This window comes from Eupeodes corollae, chromosome 3 (assembly GCF_945859685.1).
Source record: "Eupeodes corollae chromosome 3, idEupCoro1.1, whole genome shotgun sequence".
NCBI lineage: Eukaryota > Metazoa > Arthropoda > Insecta > Diptera > Syrphidae > Eupeodes > Eupeodes corollae.
This window is the reverse complement of record NC_079149.1, coordinates 44,400,514-44,419,429: the sequence shown is the minus strand read 5'-3', so window position 1 is coordinate 44,419,429 and position 18,916 is coordinate 44,400,514. Positions and strand designations below refer to the sequence as shown.

The 18,916-nt window shown below is 30.5% G+C and overlaps 1 protein-coding gene across 3 annotated transcripts in view; it reads left to right on the top strand.

Annotated features, from left to right (window-relative positions):
* Window positions 1-18,916, top strand: part of LOC129952620 (diuretic hormone receptor) — a 122,566-nt gene that overhangs the window by 75,322 nt on the left and 28,328 nt on the right. For all 3 annotated transcript variants that reach the window (XM_056065336.1, XM_056065335.1, XM_056065337.1), the window contains exons 3-8: window positions 865-1,063; window positions 1,334-1,427; window positions 1,725-1,818; window positions 7,980-8,060; window positions 8,334-8,404; window positions 8,630-8,740. In XM_056065336.1, coding sequence (XP_055921311.1) covers window positions 865-1,063; window positions 1,334-1,427; window positions 1,725-1,818; window positions 7,980-8,060; window positions 8,334-8,404; window positions 8,630-8,740 — 650 coding nt within the window. The remainder of the gene's footprint in view (window positions 1-864; window positions 1,064-1,333; window positions 1,428-1,724; window positions 1,819-7,979; window positions 8,061-8,333; window positions 8,405-8,629; window positions 8,741-18,916) is intronic.

Sequence of the window (18,916 nt, the reverse complement as noted above, 5' to 3'; positions counted from 1 at the left end):
TTAAATCTGGTATTCTTCTTTTTAAGGCACTTGAAGAGTGATGTGTTAGACAAGATAGACATTGATTTGTTTAACACTTTTTGAATTTAAAACGGTATCGAGTATTGTATTGTTCAGGGTTTCACGAAGGGTAATAGTTAAAAAAAATTAATATTCTTAAAAATTACGAAACATGATCTTTTCTTTTGACGATTGAAGTTCTGCGAAAGTTGACAGTGATGCAACCATTTTAATTATACGAAATCTAATATAAAATAGTGCTTTTCTTATTTTCAATTTTTTGTATCCAAAAAAAAAGCAAACATTGAAATCGGCCTTAAATAATCACCTCTCAAAGTTTTGCGAACAGGTATTATTTTTTTTCATTTCCAATTTTCCAATTAAGTAAGAAATTCATTAGTAACTATATAATTGAATTAAATATATGGGTAACATACTGTCACAGTACCAGGCAAGAGCAGTTTTAAGAACCAGAAGTATTTTTCCTCCATTCCATTAGCCTTTGATTTAATTGCATTTTCGAACAGATATAACAGAAAACTCAAACAAAAATGCAACTATGGAATACCTCTATCTATAAAGTTATAGATACAAAGCTTGGTTTAATTCATTTATATCCACATCTGCAGGAAAAACTACTTTGACTTTACCAACACTGGACTGAAAATCCTTGAAGTTAAATTTAACTTTTTAGTCCAAATTCTCGTGTGATTTATAGTTTTTATTCTTAAAGAGTGTCCTGTATGAGTGTTTTTGTCTTTTAATTTCCGTATAAAGCTAAGACTATTTTTATTTATGAAACAGAAAAACAATATCATCCCCTATCTATACTTATACCAATTTTGTTTTTGTATGAATTTTCAGAAAATGCCACCCGCTTTTGTTATCCCAATGGAACATGGGAAAAGTACACAAACTATGACTTCTGTCGTCACCTGCCCGCCCCATCATCAGTACCAGAATTCGACCCAATCATCGAGTTGCCAACCATCATTTATTACGTAGGATATACCATCAGTCTGGTGTCTCTGACATTGGCAGTCATAGTTTTTATATATTTTAAGTGAGTGCCTAACCTATTTTTATTTTTATAAGCTGTTGCATAATAAACAAGGTCCTTTCACAAAAGAACTCTCATATCCACTCCCCCAAAAAAAAAAAAAAAAAAAAGAATTTCGAAACATCATTTTTATATATGTACATACCTTCACTATGACACATCTCATATACTCGAACATTATACATTATGTACATATGAGTCTGTATATAACTTGAATTTATGTATGACCCTATTTTTTTTCTGTTTGTTTTATTTATCCGAATATTTTCACAGGGAATTACGATGTCTGCGAAACTCCATTCATGCGAACTTATTTTTTACTTATATAATGTCAGGCTTGCTATGGATCCTTACATTGTCTGTGCAGGTGAGTTGATGGTTGGAAATCTCCTGACTCCTTTTTATGTGGACTTGGACTTGGTTATTCTCTCAAGGGAATTCAAAAAAAAAAAGAAAAACAATAAAAACGAAAATGTGAGGAATGATGCCCTTTATCACGATGAAATATTTATTAACAATTGTACTTGAGTCCGTTGAGAGATGCTTCTTTGTCTTTCCACATGTGTATATCTACCTATACATACTATTATATGGTTGACAAGTTGTTACTTTAACTCAAGATTTGGTAGTCAATTTTAACGTTTGATTGTTTCTTTTTTTTCAGATTTCGATGCGAACAGGATTGGGAGGATGCATAGTCCTGGTTACAGTGTTTCATTTCTTTACTTTGACAAATTTCTTTTGGATGCTTGTTGAAGGTAAATTTTTAAATTGTTTAAGTCCATCTTCTTCATATTCTGTTAGAAAATCCTGGTAGCTATAAGCTTTTAAGTATTATTTTATAAAACGTGATTTTTTAGCTATTATCTTTTTGGCAATACTGATTTAAACAGCTGACGCAAGTTTCGTGTTTTTTTTTACTGTCAAAAATCTTTAATCTAACCATGGATCGTCTTACAAACGAACAACGCTTGCAAATTATTGGATTTGAAAGATTCAAAGATGATGCTCTACCTTTAGACGATATCCAACCTTTCTTTGTCCAAAATGTTGACTTGCATGACATGTGGTTTCAACAAGACGGCGCCATATGCCACACAGCACGCGCAACAATGGACTTATTCAGAGGCGAGTTCGGTGAACATTTTTTATCACGTTCGGGACCGTTCAATTGGCCGTCTTGATGGTGCGATTTTAGACTATCATGTCTATAATTGAGGCATTGGAATACAACGCATTTATTCGTGAGATAATATTGGAAAGAGTATGCCAAAATTGGACTAAGTGGATGGACCATTTGAGACGCAGTCAAGGTCAATATTTGCATAAGTTAATCTCCAAACATTAAATTATATGGATCCTACTATCGATTCAAATAAATATTACTCACAAAAACAAAGAAGTTTGATTAAAAACGTAAAATAAAGCACGTACCTAAATTTGAAATGTTAATGTTAGGCACGACTTTGTTGTTGTTCATTTGGAAGGTACAATTTTAGGCTGCTGAAGTCCACTGAAAATAGTCGAAAGGTGTGATATCGCACGATCAATTTACTGTAGCAAAAAGTGAAACTAAGTCCTCACAAAATAGTTTTTTCAATTAGTACATTTTTAAAAGTGTTGTATGCTTCAAAGATACCGCGAAAAACATCCACGGTAACATTCTGAATGACCTCATTTTATAAGTAATGTGGACCAATGAAACCACGAGACCATTAACTACATCATACTATTGTTTGTAATAAATGTAATGGGTACACTTAGACACTTTCGGTTGCTCATCAGATCAAAAATGGCAATTTTGTTAGTTAATAATTTATCCATTGAGCAAGAAATAGGCTTCAGCACTTAACAACATTTCAGGATAGAACAATTTATCCTCATTGATTTTTTTTCAAAGTATCTTTACATAAAATACGAAGAACATTTTCTTTCCATGATGAATAAAAAAGACAAATCAGTTTGTAAGGATCTACGCATTATCTGTCATAAAAAGTCTCGCTGAAGCACCAAATAATAGCAAAAAAGAAAAAATGCAAATAAAATCAATCTGTTAGAATAGGAAATGAAATACTATAATTGTTTGCAAAAAAGCTTACTTAAAATTAAATTCAAACAAATTCATTTGTTTCATTAAAAACAATTTATTCAAAATGAAAATTGAAATTATTTTTTTGCATATAATAAAATATATGGAACAAAGAAATGTTCAAATCACAACAAAATTGGTGGAAACTATAAAATTTGTTTCAAATCCAACTAAATTAACATTTAAGCTAAAAGGACATTTTTATTAATTTCCAATAGGCAGTTAATGTAATAGGTCCTATTTGTTAAATGGAAAATATTGACATTCCAAGACGTTTCAAGGCTCCTAGAATCTTAATCAAAAGTTTTTAGAAAAATGTCGTGTATGTGAGTGTGCAGGGCACGTACGTTCGTACGTCCAGAAGTTGGGGAACCTTATTTCGTCGATCATATCTCAAAAACCAATAGATAAAATGTATCGGCTTTAAATAAATTTTGTCTTACAGATAATAATATAAAGATATATTGAAGTGGCTTTTATTTATATTTTATTATTATATCCATTTAAAAAAAAGAGAATAATTGGGTTGACCGCAAAAATATCTCTCGAAAATTAACGTCAATTATATTCAATGTTACACATTCTAACGTGATACCAAATCGGTATGAATTCGAAAAAAAAAATGTTGTCACCTTCAATATCTTGCGAACATCTAAAATAATTCTGTTCCTCAATGAATAACGTTTTTTAAAATAAAACCTTGAATTAAACATTACTTAAAGTGAGTAACTTGAATGTCTTAGAAACAACTAAAAATATTCACTCGAAACTAATTTGATCTAATACAAATATTGAGTTTCAACATTTATTACAAATTTTAGAAAGATCCAAAGCACGGTCAGCACGGTTCATACAAAAATATGAACCTAGAAAAAATATTAACAAAATTGGCAAAAATTGATGCTCGATGCATAAAATAATGTTCTTTTTTATTAAAAAATACTGCTAAAATTGGCAAACATTGATTTTTGACTAAAAATTTTGGAACAAAGCAGATATCGAAATAAAACTTTTTTTATCATATATGTACATACGAGTACATAAAATATTATTGCTAAGTCAATTAAAAAAAAATCAACAAACCACTTTTTTTTACAAAGCACGAAAACCAACATAAATAACGAAAACGTTATAAGAAATAGTTTTTGGCTCAAGCTTTATAAGAACAAAAAAAATATTTACTTCAAATTTTTGTATCTCATAGAAAATATTATATCGATATTGCTCAGGAAAAGACTCAGAAAATGGTCCACTTATTCTTCTAAGAACAAAGAAAACAATGGTATTGAAGAAATACCATGATAACTCTTCAGCTGAACACTATGGTGTTGAAAAGACATTAGTTCGTATCTACAGCCGTTGCTATTGTATTGACCAGGAATGAGATCTAACGTAGTTGGCCTTGAATGAAAACGCTACAAATCTTCAAATTTAAAACCAACAGGTTTATTTCAAAGACCACAAAGCCGTCAGAGATTCGAAATATTGGAGTAGATCTATTTGGACCACTACTGACAAGTAAGTAATTGAAGCCATCAATGGATCTTGATTGTGGAAGATGTATGCAGTCGTTGGGTGGAACTATTTCCGTTAAAATAAGAAACTGCCGCAAAGTGTTCACTTACTTTATTAAATGAAGTGAATCTTAAACTTTCGCAGCCATATGATTCGTTATATGAACACTGCAAAGTGTGAAAGCACTGGGTTTTCAACAGCATTTCTAACATTTGAACGCGAAATACGCACTCCAGATAAAGTTAATCGCGATTTGAGAGCCAACTTTGTCCCACAGATAACTCCACACTAACTCAAACTAGCCGAAACCTTAAACGAAGCAAAGGAATCATATGAGAAATCGCAAGATAAAAACAAAGCTTATGCTTACAAAAAACGAAGATGAAGAGGTTCTAATCAAAACAAAGCATATAAGTAAATCATTGAAAGGTTTTACGTCCAAGTTGGCTCCGAAAAGAGAATTGGCGCAATTGCAGCGTTGTTGTTGTACGCAACGGTGTGTGTGTGTATGCGTGAAACTAGAGAGTTTCGAAGACGAAGGTGCTCCTGGCTTAAATTCGATAATTCTTTAAATTTATAAAAAATGCTTTTCTTGAACTGACATATGTATGTTCGATTTTCAAAACAATTTTTAAAGTATAAACAACATATTTTCTTATTGCAAAACATTTCTTACTTAACTTTACAAACATTTTTCAATGCAAAAAAATTCAATTTTCACTTATTTATTTTAATACATACTAATAGAACTGCTTTAAGGGTGAAATGTTTATAATAATATGGTATTAATTTCGTTAATTTAAAAAATCTCAAGATATCATAACCAAGTTTTAAGATTTCATTTTTTTGATGAATTTTTAAGTTTGATACCGGTTTTAAAAGAACAACGTTCTTTTTAAGGATTATTACATATTTTAATTATTGTATGTACCCTGTATATATATGACTAGCGGCCCGTCCCGACTTCGCACGGGTAGACATAAATAGGTACAGATATTTAAGTTATAAGCATGCTATTTAAAACGACCATGAATCAATTAATTAGACAAAAATTGTATGGTTATTTTAAAGCCTCCCTGCATACTACGTTGGCTGTGTGCCACATACAATTGCCCGTGGAAAAAGCATTATTTCCTCAAGTCTATACCAACTATAGAAAAAGTTTGCCCCTGGGATTTATTTATTGTTAGGGCAAAGGATATTTTAAAGAGAACTGTAACCTTTTAAAAGATATGGTCAAATCAGTTGGTATCATCACTAATGATAGTTGCTACAATCAAATTATATCCTAATTCTTTGATCAATAGTCTTGTACTATTACACATTTTGGGAGGGCTTAAATTTCTATTTAAGTTTTAGTTCATAAGGTGGCAACTCAGCAGGATTGAGGGAATTTAAAAATTCGTGTGTGTAGTGAAGATACAGTGTCTTCGATGTTGCACACGGTGTGAACAGATTTGTGATATTTAAAATCACCTGGTACTTTTTCAATAATATTTTTGTTTATCTCATTTGCTGAGTCCTTTCTGGGTTACAATATCGCTCGAACAGAGCCATTGGAAATTTTTTAACTGTACGATTGTTGATGTCGGGATAGATTGTGTCTATAAGAATTTCTAGACTGTAAACAGTTTGAGCCAATTCAATACCCAACAGTACTTGGGAACTGTTTGCAATTGGAGTAGTACATTTTCCGTCTCCTAATTTAAGTATATTTTCACCAACATGCTCTCTTATTCGTGCTCAAGTTTTGAGTTTCAGTTGATAGCCACAAAGGTGATGATTTGAGGCACGCTTTAATAAGGTAAGCACGTGTACCTTTTGTTACAACTGTTAGAGTTTGGTGAAAGTCTCTAGCGAAAACAAAAGTTGCGCCCCCATCATATTGCATGAGTTTCCTTATCTTCTACATGAGCTCTATGGCTCATCGTGCACTCATCCCAAATAATCAGCGACCTGTCCTGTAAGAGCTTTCCCAGTGGACCATTTTTACGGATTGAACTTACAGACTGTTGATCTTGAGAAACAGCCAACAATAATTTAAACGTAAAGTAAGCCGTTTTCCCATCATTTAATAGGGTTGCAGCAATTCCTGACGATGCCTCTGCCAATACTAAATTGCAAGAAAGGTTTTACCCGTGCCACGCGTCAAAAAAAAATAGTTGACTACTGTTATTTTCCACACTTCCAATTATAGCATCATACGCTATTTTCTGATCTATTATTTCGTCCTATAATTAATATTCTTCGCAGCGTATGCGATTAAAGACATTTGATGGCTAATTTTGTACACCTTCGATTGGTTTAAATAGACATTTCTAAAGATTTATATAGTAATGTAGTACTAGATATAGCCTTTGTTACTCGGTGATCATGTAGCTTACATACTAATGAAAAAAGAAATATTAAAATCTGTCAACTACTTCTTGAGTTTATTTGTTACATACAAAAATACAAATCATTCCTCTTTATAATATTAGTGTAGATGTAGATTAATTTATACTTCAACCGATATACAAAACTTCCCGTAGACTTCCTTAAGTATAAATAAAAGTTATAAACAAATTTAACAAAAAAAGTCAAAATTTAAAATAATCCCTAGGACATAATTAAAACTTAAGTTATTCGAAAACATTAATATTTTTATAAAGAACAGAAATTATTATCTTCAAAACAATAAGAAATTTACAAATTAGACATTAATACAAAAACTTAGTTTTTTGAGAATAAACTTGAAATTTTCAAATTCTATGAAAGTTTAAAACAAAAACAATCTATACAGTCATAGCAGCAGAATCTACTTGGTCAATTCAAGGTTAAGTTTTCACTGTAGCACAATGTTATTTATGCAATTAAACATACATTTTCACAGGATTCATTTTTACAACTCTGTTTATAATCCTGAAAAAGAAATTTTAATTATTTTTAAGGAATTCTTGCCCTTGTTATTGAATATACAGAAATAGTGATGGCAACACTCGTCGCCCTTATTTGTTTCATCTTAAAACGTTGCGAGTATAACTGTCGCAAAAAGAATACAGATTATAAACTTTTATCCTCTTATACCTGTTTATCCTTTATCTTATGTGCCATCTGAGAAATGTATGAAATTAAGATCATTGAATGTCTTAACAATTCTTTGAAGTATCATTTTAAGTACTTAAGAACTCGTACATAAGGTGTACTTCTCCCTATTATCTCTAAGGATACTTTAATTTAGAAAATCAAACCTTGAACGTTTCTTTATATAAGTATATATATATGAATATAAATATGTACACTCAATGTCAATTTATTTTACTTTGCTATTTTCAGGACTCTACTTATATATGCTGGTCGTTAAGACCTTTTCGGGTGATAACATTCGATTTAATATCTATGCACTTATAGGATGGGGTAAGTTTGTTTTTGTTTTATTAACCTTTCCTTTATACACAAAAATTCTTCCTCTTTTAATGTTGAACTGAAAGGAAATTGATTTCGAAAGAACTTCCGTTTGTTTTCAGAGAGACTTAACTCGTATTTTATATAACATTGTGTACATTTACCCAACGGGTGTAATCCTTTGACATTTTAATTTGCTTCTTTGTTTTTTTTTGTTTTAAATTATTAATTGTATTTTTATATATGTACATATATATACATAATGTATGTTTTTTGTTTATACAGGTGGACCTGCTGTGTTTGTGACCATTTGGTCGATAGCAAAAGGTGTAACAACGTCATTCACAAAAGCACAGGTAAAAATATACTCCTGCAAAACATGTGGATTTAATTTTATTTATATATAAAAGATGATATCAAATAAAAATCGAAACATTTATGATATTATTTTTAAAATAAAAACAAACCATGTTTGATCCACATACATTATTAAATGCAGGTCGTACAAACGATTTTGGTTTTAACCTTAAATTACTTTTATTTTATCAAACATTTTTTGTACTTTATTTTTTTTTCTAAAGGTGGATATTGGATGTCCATGGATGCATGAAACAGCAGTTGATTGGATATTCCAGGGACCTGTGTGTGTTGTGCTCATAATGAATTTAATATTTTTATTGAGAATAATGTGGGTAAGTTTGTTTATTATCTTGTGTTGACAATTTATAAAGGATTACTTTATTTTTAATACAATTTTGAATGTCATATTAAGTCATTAAAAACAATTAGGATTAAATTTTAGATTTGTTCACTGTCTACAATTTAAATTGTAGTTTTATTTTTACTAATTTTTTGTTTGTTATACAGACAAATTAGTTAAATTAATTCCTATCAATACATTTTTAAACAACAGTAGTAACAAAAGTAGCATATTTAAAAAAAAAAGTTGTATTTTTAAACTTTTATGGAGAAAAACTTTAAATAAGGTTAAATCCGTTTTTCAAAAACAATTAAACGGTTAATAATTCAATGAATTCATAAAAGTTTCATTTTTCAGTCTTATAGCTTTAAAATAAAATAAACAATGTCATAAAAAACAATAAAAAATAGGCCCTAACATTAATTAGACATGAATCGATTTTCAAAAGCTAACATTTTTAGAAAAGAAGTTGAGCTATTTGAAGTTTATCACCATGATTTCGCCATATACTCGAATGTTCAATTTGATTCAGTACTGAAAGTAGCAATGTTACATTGTTACAATCGAGGTTTTACAACCAAAGTTTTGCTTCTAGGAATTAAATCAGCACATTATTTACTAATTATGTGGAAAGGTAGTTATAGGCTATTCAAATTCTAAATAATATATTGATAGCGAAAAACTTTTTTTTTGTACTTAAACAATTAGAACAATTAGGAATTGAAATGCGAATTTCATTTTATAATGTAGTGGTTTATGGACTCAAAAATTAAGTATAGTTTAAACGTTTTCACTCTTGAGCACTTCCTATATAATTTTCCTTACCACTTTAGATATTTTTTGACAGTTAAAAACAAAATTTTAGCTATGCGAAATCATGCATTTTTTATTTTACAAAAAATACTGTTTAAGAAATTACTGTTCAATTCGACTTTAGTTATAAGTGTCATAAGAAAATATTCTATAGAATAAATTTAAAATTTAAACAATTTTAAATTTTTTGATATTTATAAATCAAATCAAAGATCTCAAAAATGAATGCAATCAAAAATTGAACTTTAAGTCAAATTATTCAAGACTTTAGACCAATTTAGATTTATTAGTATTTTTGGCAGAATATATGCAATAAATTTGCAAAATGTGAACAATATTGAACAATTAAAAAAACTGTAAATTGAATTTTTGTGAAGATTAGAAAAAGATGTCAGAAACTAATTTCTTCTATTCCCTACAATTTGTTATTCATTATTGTAATGCTTTCGATTTGTCAAATTGAAAATTTTGACATTTCTCGACGTTTCAAGTTCTTTAGAGTTAACATAGACGATTTTTAGATAGATGTACATATGTGCGTGCGTGTGTATGTATGTATGTACGTTTGTACATCCGTACGTTCCTGACGTTTTTTTCGTCCGTACGTTCGCGACGTTTTTTTCGTCGTCCATAACTCAAGAACCTCAAGAAAATTACGTAGGTGGTTTTTCCAGCAGTTTAAAAAAAAAGGTAAAAATATTGCTTAACCCTAAATATCTCACGAACCAATGACGCTAGACTTGAATTAGATTGTATGTAATATATTTTATTTATTATTACATTGCATAAAAATACAGGCATGACATTAATGTCGTCTACCTGGCGGGCAAATACTATTATTATTTAAATTTCAAATGAAGTGATAATTTCAGCATATTGTTATTAAAATAATGTTGCTTGTTTTTTGTGATATTTAAGATTTAGTTGGTATATAAAATTAAGTATGTTTGAAACTTTCAGTTAAGTAAAACAAAGTAGCAAATAAAAGTAATTTTTAGTTTAGTTAACACAAAATAGCAAATGGTTTTAAAAACTTTACTTTAAGTGTATTGAAATCAAACTAGCAAAAATAGATCTTTTCTTTGTGGATTTTTTCTATGTAGTTCATCACTGTAGAGCAGCATCCAATTTCCACCATTCACATAGTTGAAAAATTCTTCTTGTGTGAGATAATTTTTTCCGAAGTGATATCGCCTAATCTCCTTAAGTATAGGTCATGTTTCAGTTCTCCCTGTTCGATGTGGTAGGTAATTTAATTTTAACAGCTCTCCTCTTATTTTGAAAATGTGCCTATTACTAAACAAAAGTAGGCATTGTTGAAATAATTCCGCTCATTCAGATTATATAAACTCTTGGGCTCTTGGCATACAATTTTCTCTCAGTCGACAATCTCGCCGTTTTGATGAATTAGTATCTCTCTTCTTCGTCTGTTAGATATATTACTTCGTACAAAGACCGTTTCCAGTTGTCAGCATTAAGTAAGAAATTAATCGTCATACCGCAGTTGGCAGCAAGATTAATCCAATCCTTACAAAATAGCTTTTTGTTAAGAACTTCATAGTAAAGAATATGCTTGGGCAGCTTAGTGTCGTCCATTTTTAAAACTTTTAGCAAATAATCTGCGTTTAATTTTCGTGTTGAAATGAAAAGAATTGGGAGTTCCAGGTAGTACATATACTTTGGGGTACTTATAGGCAGGTAGAACATTTTTCTGAGAACAAATCTTAATAGATATTTCACTGGTTTAAATTTATGCACTCCCCAAACCTGGGCTCCGTAAAATAAGACCGATTTTGCCGTTGCATCGCCGATTTCGCTTTGTTCAATTTTATTTTAAGGTGCGAATCTACCTTTAAATTGAAAGTTACCTCCATTCCCAGGTAGCGGTACTTTTTATTACTTCCAGATCTTTCCCGTTATACTTTCATTTTCCACTAGATGCCACTCTGCCTGATCCATTTTTAAAAATCAGAACTTTGGATTTATCTGTGTTGACCTCCAATCTCCAAAGATTGCAGTATTCAGCAAATTTGTTAATCATCAGTTGAAGTGATGATGGGGACTCAGCTAAAATCTTAAATTTCCAATGTTTACTCTGCAAGTAAGCCAATCAGTTGGATCGTCGAGAAACAGTGCAAAAAGCAATGGGCTTAAGTTACAACCCTGCCTGACCCCTTTTAGCATCTAACATTTGTCTGAGACATCGCTTCCATTGTAAATTCTTGCTTCTGTATTTTGATACAGTTTTTGAAGCGCTTGAGTAAAAATGTTTGAAAATCCTAGGTTTCTGTTAATAGAATCAGTGCCGCTCTGAAGTCAACAAAAAATGTGCACAGTTTTTAATTTTGGTCCAGCTTCCATCGAGCAATCGAACTGAGCATAAATAAATTATCTTTCCTGAATACAGATTGAAATTTACTTAATTTCCGGTGAGCCTGAACCCATTTGTAGAGTCTGTTATAAAGCAGAGATGAATACATTTTTAAAGTTGCATTTTAGAAAGATATTCCATGATAATTTGCTGGTTCTTTTGGATCTCCTTTCTTATTGGTAGTATCCAAGCTCCACAGAAATGATCTGGTACAGTTCCAAATTTGAAAACTATATTCAGAGCTTCTGATAATTTCTGCTTAAAAATGTCAGCACTGTTTTTATAAAACTCAGCCGGTATACCGTTGGGGGCCCTCGCTTGTCCGTCTTTTAAGAACCTCATCACATATTCTACTTCGCCTTTCGTAATTTGCTCATCAAGTAAACTATCATGATAATAAGATTGTGCGTAGCTAAATCCAAATAACGGTTTCTTATAAATAAAAAAAAAACTGAAATAAAAATTTTCACCTCGAAAATTTTACGAATAAAAATTAATTTAATCTCCAAAACAATTTTGTGCAACGAAAAATAACGTTTTTCAACTTCTGGTAAAAATTTAAGTTGAATCAAATTGACAGTTTTTTTATAAAAAATAAAAATTGGAAAACAAAAATTACACAAAGTTAATAAAAATTAAATGTTGGCTCAAATATCTTTTTAAAAACTTGAGATTATGGCTCCCAACTTATTTTATCTTATAAAAAATATTGTTTTCAGTATTCTGTAATGTTTTTAGAAAAATCTAATTGACAGTTTTCTTACAAATAAATACAATCCTAAAGAATTAAAACAGTACTAAAACTTGGTAAAAATTTACTCTCGACTCACATTGTTGTTGATATCTCTCAAATTAATTTCATTGATACAATTTGTAAAAATTTAAGAAACGCTACTTAAATTGGTAAATTTGTTTTTAACTAAAAATCTATTAAGCAAATCAAGATTTTCAAACTAAACTATTTCTTTATATAAAACATATTGTTGGTAATTTTTAGTTTTTAAGATTAATTTAACTGACAACTTTTTTAACCCAATATGTAAACCTACAAACTTTTAAGCAAGACAAATCGACAGACGGGATGGGAAGTTATCAGTGCGGGTCGCATCCCAGCCTCTTTTTTCTTTCAAATTCAATAAATGTATTAAATATTTAGAAACTAAATGTTTCTCACTACTTCCCGACGAACATTTTTTTTGAAATAACTGAAAAAAAGAGAAAAGCAGCAGCATTCGGAAAAATCGTGTTCGTGTATTTTCTCTTAAAATAATCGTGTATTAAAATATACTGGACTGTTGCTGATTGTATTTCGACCTTGGTTTGGTTAATTTTCAGTTAACTTCAAAACAGCAATGTGTACGTGATATCAATTTTAAGAATATCGCTATCATTATTCATCAATTAAAGTTCAACTCATAGCACACCCTGTAAAAGTCAATACAATTTTTCATTTCGAACCTTACTCTGGCAAATTAAATTCCTTCTCGAGTCTGTTGCCATATGAATTTTTACTCAACCAGTATCGAAGTTACAAAATGTAAATATACATACGTACCGAAAAAGCTTGTTTTGAATCAATACCTTCGTGTGGAATGGCAATACATTTCATCCCTTACAAATTTATAGGTTAGTAAGGAATACTTATGTACATAGATTCAATAGCAACAAAAACAAGCAATAATTTCTGACAAAAGTTTACAGCAAAATAAAATTTCAAACTTCATGCTGCAGATTTGCTTGAACAAAGAACAATACAATTCCAGATCTCTATTTGAATTTAAAACCAAGCAATTTTAATTGTTCCATGCATCAGCATCTAGGTACACTAACCTTGAGGTCCTATTGTTTGGGTTTTGATACCTCTGCTAATACAACAGAATCCCTATGCAAAATTAACCACATATGTTGTCTAACTCTTCAACTGCGGATATGATTGCCATCATAAATGGAACTTCAGGTAAACTTGTTCAAGAGTTTCGAGTTCGAGATTTATGTCTCTGATCAAATTATTTGTACTTTCATGGTGGCTGCAGGTACCTATACCTACTCCTAAGATTTTCTCGCAATGGGAGTTCCTTATTCTTCTCCCTCAAATACCTCCTTTTTGTTTTCCACAAACGATACATCTTCTGTGTTGTTTATTTACGAAGCCGTGTCGCCTTGAGTTTATGTTGTCCTTCACGTGGAAAACTTCAGTGATCCGCTTTGAAACAAAAAGTGTCAAGTCTCTCACTTGCGCCATTATGCGTGTTGTGTATTACGACACCACCGCTCCCGTAATAATATTTCTAACATATAACGTCAATCTTCTTTTCTAACGTGATGAAAAGCGTAAGAAAGTACAAGAATGATAAGCAAGGTAAAGTCTGTAGAGCTTACCTGGTAGTAAAAGAACATGATGATTTGATATCATTACAGGGAATGATGATGGAACATGAAATGGAAGAGCATGACGTAGCATACCGCGAGAAATATAAAATATCTATAAGGAACCTGTCTGCATCTTGTACTGTATACGTTACGAAGGTACATAACATATATTAAGATGAGAGACATTTTAAATAACATCATCTCATTAATAAAGTCTTAATATGATAAAATGTTGAACATTTTTAAAGACATCACAATCTGGTGTGTGGATGTGGATAAGGAGCTCAGCTGCAATTTTGTCGGCGTTACGCATAATTTTACTTAAAAATTGAAGTAAATAGGGATTCGTCCTTAGAAGTGTGAGGAGGAGTGTAAAATAAAATAATGCGAGACATTTTGTGGGGTATCCCGCTTTCTTCCTTTGTTTACTAAATAGAGCTTATCAGTGATGGATACGGTATCATAATTTCGGGTCTATTTAGGTACAGCATGTTATTATGTCATAACCATTACCCACATTCGAAATTGGTTTATGATGGGAAGAATATAAGGTGATGCTTTCAAATATTTGTTTGTACAAAAAATACATAAATTCAGTCGTTTTGAATAGAGCTTGAACAAACCTTGAAGTATGTAAATTTCAATATTGATTCAATAAATTATTGATTGATCAAATAAAATATTTCAGTAAACAAGATTTTCTCAAATTTGGATCAATCAATGCTTGTTTTTTGTTATGGTATATGCTTAGATAACATCAGAAAGACTGTTATGCGATATTATGCAGATTGAATAACTGATACATCACTGACAATGTTTTATGACATGAATATTTCAGGACCTTTTCACTCAAAAATAAAAACAACTCAACCAATCATTCATCATCATCAGACAAGAACAATGAATCCTGGCGACGAATAAGTCGCGACGTTTGTTCATGCATTATTGAAATCGTTTCTTGATTTGCTCTTTTCATCACAATTGTCTAAATTAATCAGCTTTTTAATTTATTTAAATGAATTATATGCTTGATACAGATTTTGAGCTACTATTAGAATTGAAAACAAATCAATATAATATGTGCTAACAAAGCAATGAATGGTTAAATCTTTTAACATTTTTAGAAATGAAAATGATTGTAGGCAAATGCAATTTTGTTTAACTAAAAATTAATTTCAAAAATATAATAAAAAACATATACAAGAAACGTTACTCTGAAGCAATATTTATGAATTCTGTCATGAAACAAGTAAAGGGGTTTTCAATTGGAGGGGGAACATTTTAGCATTTTGTGGGCCATTTTGTTTTGGTGACATCTGTCAATGCCAAATCATCATGGCAAGTTACACGATTGAACAGCACGTTCAAATGACAAAACTTTATTATCAAAATGGGTGTTCTTTAACGCAAACGTTGCGCGCATTGTGCCCATTTTACGGTAGGTAGACGTGAAGGTCCTTCACAGTCGACTCTTCAACGTTTGGTAGCCAATTTAGAGACAACCGTTTCAGTAAACAATCAGCCAACACCCGAACGTTCAAGGAACGCGACGTACGTCGTGTACAAGAACTTGGCCTTTCGCAGACTTCAAATTGACGAATTTTGCGTCGAGACTTGGGCCTACACCCGTACAAGATCCAACTAACCCAAGAGCTTAAATATCATGACCATAAACAACGCCGTTTGTTCCTTTACTGGGTTTTGAATAGTTTTAAAGAGGACCCCTATTTTGGCCGAAAAATCATCTTCATAGTGACAAAGCATTATTAATAACTTTCAATACTGACTATGAGACAAGTAATTTCAAGGACCAGTAGTAAGCTTTTGATTTGCCAGTTGCGATAGAATTTATTTTGGCGCTTACAATAAATGTGCGGAAAGGGTTCGATATGACCTACGTGCCACACAGCAAACGCCAAGATTGACATTTTGCATGAGCGATTTGAAGGTAAGGTTATCTCTTGCAGGGTTGATGTAAATAAGCCACTAAGGTCATGTTATTTTACCCTACTGGACTTATTTCCTTTGGGGTTTCTTGAAGTCGCGGGTCTATGCAAATAAACCACATTCGAACGATGCCCTAAAGTTGAAGATAACACAGGCCGTCGCTCAAATTCAGCCGGATCTATGCGGAAGAGTGATTCAAAATTGCACCACTCGGATCCGCGCCACAGTAAAAAGCCGAGGCGGGCATTTGAATGTGACGTTTTTCACACTTAGGGGCATACATGAGCCTTTCAAATAAAAATATAATTTTGTTAATACCTCACATACAGCTTGTTTTATTCCATTTCAAAATCTTTTCTCCCTTATTGAAAAACCATTTAGATATATGTATAACCAAAATTTATTACGAAATGTACTATTTTTAAATTAATATAATTTTTGTATTATAGTTGACATTTGTTTGCATTTAAAAAAAAGCTATTTTTTTTAATTTACTAAAATTCTGTTAGAAGATATGTAATGAGTAGAATACAATTTAATTGAAGTCACTGGCATTACTTTTACGTAAGATTAATTTGTCACTCTTTTTTTCTAAAACGATGAATTTTGATTCTAGACACCTTAAAACGTTGATAAACGTCAGAATTTTGATTTATACAAATTACGTTGATTACAGAAACTTCTAATATAAAGTTAAAAAATAATTTATAGAGGTTTCCAAAAGCTAAAATCTATGAAACTAAAAGCTTATTTTCTTGTAAAAACAATCTTGACTGATTTTTTTTAAATGAAACCGACATATAAGATTTAAAATATCCTTGTAAAATAAGTTTGTCTTCAAAGATTTAAATGCCATTTGATTTGTAAAATAAAACCGCGCGATTCATCCCAAGACACAACTGGTTCTAGGACAACTCATCCCGGAAATGAAAAATACTTGTAAGCATGCTTAACGAAAGCAATTGTTTGTGTATTCAACTAATTCCTTCAAATTAATTAATTTGTATATATAAAATATTTCAATTTTGTTATAAAAATATTTTTGGTATGCAGTTGTTTAAATATACGCTCTACATTTGAATTTCGTAAAAAAATGTTGACCCGTTTTTGAGATATAGAATTTTGGAAAAAAAACATCAATATTGTTTTTAAATCCAAGAAAAAAAATTGAACTTTTGATAATCAAATATTGTTAAGGGAATATAAGAGCTTATTCAAAAAAAAAAATATTGAAATCAGTTCATAAGTTGCTAAGAATATAAAAAAATAACGGTTCTATGAGCGGTACCTTTCCTGAGCAATACAAAAATATGTTTTTATTATTAAAAGAAACCAAGTTCAAAATAAAATATTACAGAAAATGAAAAAAAATCCATCGGTTTGTTTTTGAGAAAATTCGAATTTTAGTTTTTTGACAAAAGAAATTGTATGGGCGCCACTGTTAGTTTTGATCTTAAAAAAAATCAAAAAATGCCTAACGCAAATCTGCTTAAAACCTTAACTTCCAAGTTTGAACTCAATCGACCCAATGGTTTAGGATGTAGGAACGTGAATAGACAGACAAAACAGACCGGACGGCATCGTAATATCATGTTTGATTAAAATCTCGAGTTCAAAATTTGTACGAATGCAAAACGTGCCATATATGTATGTATGTAGTTCCTATATGTCGCAAGTAAAAAGTGTCTGTCAATCAGCACATAAAAATACAATTTATAATATTTATTTTTATTTAATTGAATGCAAAATTTAAAGTATGCTGTCGAAAAAAATTAATTTAATAAAATAAATCAAATTCAAATTCGTTACTGCTATTTTTAAAAATTTCAAGGGATTTTCTCACATTTGGTTTGGTTGATTTAAACATAATTTTTAATATTTTAAAGAATTAATTTATTTAAACAAATGCTTACTAACAATTAAAATATTATGTTTTGTATAGAAGGAAAAAATACCAACTTTTAAAAATTTTCACATTTATCTATGTGGATGGTTTAATTCAAAGCAAATATTACTTATCACAATTTTGAGGCGAGCTAACATTTCTTTTAATTTTTAAATATTACAAAAAAAACTTCAATTTTTCTCCATAGGGGATACATGCATACAAATGATTTATTTTGACACCAAAAAGTCGTTCATACTAAAATAGTTAAAAACTAAAAAGAAAATAGTTTGTAAAGTTCGTTTTCTGCTCAAATGAAATGCGACCCACACTGATAACTTCCCAATCTTGCCTTTCTGTCTAAAAGTTGTGCAAAACAATTAAAACAACATTTTATGTAGGATGAAAATAATTGAAGTCAACATTTTACTTTGTTGTTAAAATACCTGAGTCCAAACCCATTTAATCAATTTGTATTGTTTTTGTAAGTGTTCGTTTTTTTTATAAACTATCAACTGATTTTAAAAAAAAGAGACTGGAATGCAAACCACACTGATAAGTTCCCATCCCGCCTGTCGATTTTTCTTGCTTAAAATTGAACACAATATTGTATGTGAGATAAATAATTTGAAGCCAATATCTTTCTTTGTTCTCCTAATACTTGATTCGAAAATCATTCCTTATCTTGTTTCTGTAGGTTTTAATGCTATTTTTTAAGTTGTCAGTTGAATTTTCAAGATTTATTAAAAATTTTCAACAATATTTTGCATATGAATAAACAT